Source organism: Misgurnus anguillicaudatus, chromosome 6 (assembly GCF_027580225.2).
Source record: "Misgurnus anguillicaudatus chromosome 6, ASM2758022v2, whole genome shotgun sequence".
Lineage (NCBI taxonomy): Eukaryota > Metazoa > Chordata > Actinopteri > Cypriniformes > Cobitidae > Misgurnus > Misgurnus anguillicaudatus.
In genome coordinates this window covers 9750954-9757500 of record NC_073342.2, presented here as the reverse complement: position 1 = coordinate 9757500, position 6547 = coordinate 9750954, and the positions used below count along the sequence as shown (strand labels likewise).

The 6547-nt window shown below is 38.7% G+C and overlaps 1 protein-coding gene across 7 annotated transcripts in view; it reads left to right on the top strand.

Moving 5' to 3' along the window:
- ap3b2 (adaptor related protein complex 3 subunit beta 2) overlaps positions 1–6547 on the top strand; it is a 66681-nt gene that overhangs the window by 24731 nt on the left and 35403 nt on the right. For all 7 annotated transcript variants that reach the window (XM_073868485.1, XM_073868486.1, XM_073868480.1 and 4 more), the window contains exons 11-17: positions 983–1054; positions 1213–1275; positions 1359–1491; positions 5023–5132; positions 5214–5390; positions 5504–5690; positions 5775–5893. In XM_073868485.1, coding sequence (XP_073724586.1) covers positions 983–1054; positions 1213–1275; positions 1359–1491; positions 5023–5132; positions 5214–5390; positions 5504–5690; positions 5775–5893 — 861 coding nt within the window. The remainder of the gene's footprint in view (positions 1–982; positions 1055–1212; positions 1276–1358; positions 1492–5022; positions 5133–5213; positions 5391–5503; positions 5691–5774; positions 5894–6547) is intronic.

The following is a 6547-nucleotide window of genomic DNA, read 5'->3' as shown; positions in this document are numbered from 1 at the left end:
TTTAGAAATCTACGGGTGACATCATGGACACTACGTCCTTTATTTTATACAGTCTATGGTCTTTCGCGATTCAAGTCGATACTAGGACTTTAGTGTTCCACAGGGGTTTTCAAATTGGGGTCCCCCAAAAGGTTCTAAGTAGCCTTCTTCTTAGCGACCATCGGAGTCAGCTGATAAATTAAACTTTTGCCGAATCCTGGAGGAGGGACGGCAAAATTATCTTTCCGATCAACAAATGCCTTGATTGCGTTTCTCTGTTCGTCTTTTAAAGTCAATGCAATGTCGATATCTTTTAGAACAGACTCGATGGCAGAATCTTCATATCTCAATTCTCCAGCAGCAGTCGGATTCAACACAAGCGCTCTTTGGTCATGTGGTTGATTACGTTACTGTTGATCATCTGTCCATCATCGTATAAAGCCCTCCCTGACATTTTTATTGATCCGACAGTTTTTGTTCAAGCATAGGAGAGACTCCAGATCGAATTTCCCCCAGCCTACAATGTTATGGGCGGGGCTAAATTCGGCTGGCACCCAGGCTAGGTTCTAAGGGTTCCCCAGAAAATTGTAAGAGATAATAGACAAAGCAAAAGTTCACTGTGTAGCCATTTATTTCTGTTTGTAAACAATCTGTAGTCTTTATATCATCACATGTACTATATCTAACACAATTAAAATGTTTCTTTGTACCAAATATGGATATACTGTAAATTTTAGGACAAAGATCCGTCGCTAAATGTTTATTTAAACATATTTTAAAATGTGGGGGTCTTTGCCATCAAAACCCCTGATCTTGCATGAATGAAATAACTGCCTGGAGATGTTGCAAACATGGCCGCCTAGTGGTGCGACTGGTGGACTGGCTTTGTTCTGAGTGTTTCATGGTTTTGCCATGAGATATTTCACAGTTTGACTCTTTATGAAGCTTTCTTTAAATATGTCTGATAAATTCTGTTGAATATGTGTTTTGTTTTGTTTTGTAGGGAATGTTCGAACCGTATCTAAAGAGTTTTTACATTCGCTCTACGGACCCCACGCAGATCAAAATTCTCAAGGTGAACAGATAATCCATTGCGTTACATTTGACTTTAAAACATTTATTTGTGTGATAATTGAATAGAAGCTGGAATGGAAACAATTTTACTGAAAAGTGTTTCAGAGAAGTTTTGTTTTTAAAATACTGATGATTTTATCTTTTGTTATATGTATATAGCTGGAGGTTCTGACTAATCTGGCGAATGAGACCAACATCTCCACAATCCTGAGAGAATTTCAGGTAATAGTTTACATGAGCTATGTCTATGATGTATATTCAGTTGTGCATAAACTCAGTTGTCTGTTTTTATGTTTGTGATATAGACATACATTAAGAGCATGGATAAAGATTTCGTAGCTGCGAGCATTCAGGCCATCGGTCGTTGTGCAACAAACATCGGTGAGGTCAGGGACACCTGCTTGAATGGACTCGTACAGCTGCTGTCTAACAGAGACGGTGAGAACATGCGTTTTACACTTTTACCGGAGTAGACGCAGGGTTTATGACCTGCCCGGTTTCTTCTGATCAGGTTCTATGCAACAACCAACATTTAACCCTTAATCAGTGTTCAAAAAGGATAGACCTGATAGACCCCAAACTTTTAAAGAGTGATTGCATAAGGAAATATTAATTTTTTATGTGGAAAACTATATACAATTTTTTTATTTACTTCTCAACTATACATTTATGCTGTGTTTTGGTGGAAATTTGGAAGAAAAATGAAAAATGTCAATCTAAATTAAATCTAAAATGTTTTTGGACATTGACATTAGAAATTATAATTAAAGAAAGAATGTGCAATGACCACATATATCCAATAGAGGTCCATAGGAACTCATTGCCTTTTCACTTATGACCCTGTTTAAAGGGGACATTCCATGAAAATCAGACTTTTTCCATGTTTAAGTGCTATAATCGGGTCCCCAGTGCTTCTACCAACCCAGAAAATATGAAAAATAGCAACCCTGTAACTTTGTTTTGGTGAGACTCTCTCTGCGGGCATGTGAATACATGGGTAATTCGAATTTCGCTCCCCCCGTGACCTATTAAGGGGCTCTTATTATAATGATACCGCTCCTTCAACTGCCCTATCCAACCATGAATGGCCTCACGAGTGAGATAGACAGAGAGAAAGAATGACTGACAGCACGATGCGTTTGTATTCCCTCAAACACAAACAGGAGCCTACAATCTTATAACTTTTAGTTTTAATAATCTTTCTAAAGATTGAATTAACGTTCTAAAGGATTAACCTTACCTTAGTTCAAGAGAGAGAGAGAGCGAGTGAGTAAGAGAGCGAACGAACGAGAGAGAGAGCAATGCGACGGTTCGCTTTCAAGTATGTTGTTTAATATGTTTCTCTGAAGTTTATATGAATGAAGACGAGGATTAATGCACTGCACGAGACAAAGTGAGAGAACAACGCGTATTCACTATCATACACAATAAGTAAATATGTTGTTTAATGTTTCTCTGAAGTTTATATGAATGAACACAAGGATTAATGCACTGCACGAGACAAAGTGAGAGAACAACGCGTATTCACTATCATACACAATAAGTAAATATGTTGTTTAATGTTTCTCTGAAGTTTCAAATGAATACGAGGAGTTACAAGATAGAGAGTGAGAGACTGACAGAAACGCGAATGTGTTCAATATGTGTACACAATAAACTTAAACATGTCATTTGATCTGTTTCTCTAAAGTTTAAGCATTAAACGTTTTGTTTTATTACAGATCATTTAAATGTGCTTGTGTGGTTTGGTCAAAAAGTAAACTTCTGAGTGTTTGTGGAAGTGTATTTTATTGTAACATGCTGAAAATCATTGTGCCTGTTTAAAAGCAGCATGAGAGCTAAAAGTCTTTATTTTTATTCCACAATGTTCCCCATCTGCTGATAAACATGTATTTAGTATGCATAAAATAGATGATTGATTTTTTAAACTTGTTCAAATATATAATGCTTAACATCGCTCACTTGTTTCGTGAGAGAATGCAATGCCTTGTCTACAGCGCGAGCGCTTGATACTCCGCCCACCTGAGCAGCTCATTTGGATTTAAAGGGATACACACAAAAACGGTGCATTTTTGCTCAGACCCATAACATGCCTATTTTAACATGCCACAATAAATACCTATATGGTATTTTGAGCTAAAACTTCACATATGTACTCTGGGGAAAATCAAAGATTTATTTAATATCTTAAAACGTCTTGTGGAATGTCCCCCTTAAGTGAAAATGACCCCACATTGAAAATGAATGGGGCATATTTTATGAGCCAATTTATGGCCTAGTTAAGTAATTGTGCAGTAAATAGGTAAAAAACTTCAAAATTTCCACAAAAACAGAGCATAAATTTATAGTTGATAAGTAAATAAAAAATGATATATAGTTTTCCAAATAAAAAATGTATATTTCCTTATGCAATCGCTCTTTAAAAGTTTGGGGTCTATCAGACCCTAACCACTATAAACGGTAACTTTTTTTACACACCTTTAGAACAACCAAATCAACCCTAGTTTTTTTGTGCATGTTTAGATAAATTATTTAGGAAAAGTCACAGGGCTCTATCATACATCCAGCGCAATGCAGCGCAATGCGCGACACAACTGTCTTTTGCTAGTTTCAACCCTGCGTAGCGGCACGTTATTTAAATAGCAAATGCATTTGTGCCCCCTTTTGCGCCCATGGGCGTTCTGGTCTGAAAACGAGGTGTGTTCAGGCACATTGTTGGCGTGTTGCTGTTTTGAGGCAACTAAAATAGACTACGCCATTGACCAACAAAAACCTGGTCTAAAGTCTAAAGTCAAAGGCACAATATATTTTTTTGTTATTTAAACAGCGCATTAGTAATATGCGCCTATAAACAGGACAACGCGGGTTTGCTTATCAGACACATGAATGCGCAGCAGCACAAAAACGCTTTTAAATATAAAAGATTAAAGGATTGAATGTAAAAGATTATTATTGAGTCTCTTGGACATAAATGAGGACTAATTATGAGACGTTAGACGACGCAAAGAGCTGCTTCACCTGTAGCCTGGTAAGTAAATAAATGCTTTGCTTTAAACAAATGCATCTGTTTTTAAATGTTTTTAAATGCTACCTCACAGATTTATTGTATATGATGACACTGTACCTGTGGATATGGTGAAATGAGTAACATTTTAAGTAATGCTTTGTAAAAACCCCATGGAGCTGTACTAGTGCTGAAATGCACGTTTGTAAATTCTTTATCTCTTGTTTGTATTTTTAGAGTAACACTGATTATGTAGGATATCAATACATTTACAGCAATTAAAAGCCTGCTATTTGTACTTCTATGACTGAAAGAAAACGTCTTTCAGAAAGAAAGGAAAGAAACGGTTTTAATCCAAAAAATTACAATTTCAATAAACATTTAGGTCTTCTTCCTCCTCTTAGTTTTTCAGTTTACAAAGTCCGTCATCTAAATAGGGATAGACATAGCGCCAGCGCAACTGGCTTTTAAAGGGGATGAGAGATAAGACTCTTATTGGTTTATTGCACGTTACGCCCAAAACACACATTACTCGTTAGGAAAATATGAACAACCCTTTTCGACCGTGTGCTCGGCACACAAACCATTTTTCCCGTCCTTAAATTAGCAAAAGTGGCATCGGACACTAGTAAATTTTTTACCTATTTACTGCACAATTACTTAACTAGGCCATAAATTGGCTCATGAAATATGCCCCATTCATTTTCAATGTGTGTTTAGACCGTGCGCCGTGCGCTTTAGACAATGCGCTTAGAACGTTAAAATAGGGCCCAGAGAGTTTCATGCCCCTAGGATGAAGGTAACACTTTTAAAAAAATGAAGGAAAAGTCCAATGAGACCCCAAACACTGATTAAGGGTTAAAAAGTGCTTGCCGTGTGAATGCCACCTTAGTATCTCAGATGATGTACTGTATCATGTGACGGTGTGTGTAATGGTACGCTAACATTTATGTTTATGTGTTCAGAGTTGGTCGTGGCCGAATCTGTGGTCGTAATCAAGAAACTCCTGCAGATGCAACCTGAACAACATAGTGACATCATCAAGCACATGGCAAAGCTCATCGACAACATCCAGGTACCGTTCCCATCCGAACCTTGCTTAAACTCGCTCATACCCATTTATCCACTCCTGACCATCTGTCCCGCCATATGTCAGGTACCGATGGCCCGAGCCAGCATCCTATGGTTGATCGGTGAATACTGCGAGCACGTTCCCAAAATCGCCCCCGACGTCCTGAGAAAAATGGCCAAGTCTTTTACGAACGAAGAAGACATTGTCAAACTTCAGATTATCAACCTGGCTGCCAAACTATATCTCACTAACTCAAAACAGGTGAGAAGACCCCCACGCACCTCATTTCAACCTCATTATAATGGTGAAACACATGACACAATCCCATCAGGCGACAAAATTACCTATAGTTATGTTTCTTTTTCATGCAACAGACTAAACTGTTAACACAGTATGTGCTAAACCTGGCAAAATATGATCAAAACTATGACATCAGAGACCGTGCCCGGTTTATTCGTCAGCTGATTGTGCCTACCGATAAGAGCGGCGCTCTCAACAAATACGCCAAGAAGCTTTTCCTTGCCCTCAAGCCCGCCCCTGTCTTGGAGTCTCCGTTTAAAGGTACCAGTATGACCCGTATTACCACAATCATCACTGAGGAGACCTAAACAAGTTCCTGTTGCATTTGTTTTTGTTGTTTTAAAGACAGAGATCATTTCCAGCTGGGATCACTGTCTCATCTTCTCAACGCTAAAGCTTCAGGATATCAGGAGCTGCCCGACTGGCCCGAATCGGCGCCCGACCCGTCCGTGCGCAACGTGGAGGTGAAGGATTCTGTGTGTGCAGGGCGAACAGTTCTCGCAGGGTTGCTTCGTCAACTGACCACCAGAGGGAGCATCAACATGCAAGACCTCCCAAAGAAACGCCCCAAAGCAATCACTATCGCTCATTAGCATAACTCCACCCTCATAATGCATAAATCACGCCCTCTGCATTTCAATGGGGTGGTAGCTACTCATACTGCAATCCTATTGGTTGTTTTCTCATACGAGAGAAATTGGTTGCGTAGCTTTTTTTGCCATGCACAAAGAATGATTGTCTTATTATTAGATATTTATTAATGGACTACATTTACATTTTATGCATTTGGCAGGCGCTTTTTTCCAAAGCTACTTACCGTGCCTACATCTTACTAGTATGGGATCGAACCCATAACCTTTGCACTGCTAACGCAATGCTTTCCATTATAGTGTATATATTACACATTGATCAAAGCAATTTACATATGCATTCAAGGTCTTACGCAATTCAGTTAGGATTTTTGTCTGCAATGTTCACGTTTGTTATTTCATAAATCACTCATCATTCGCAGATTTCACATCTACTAGATATGGTATGTTAGCGATAATAACCCCCAGTGTCCGCGTTTGACAATCTGTCTATCTCTCTATGTCTCCGTCCACCATTTTACGCAGCAA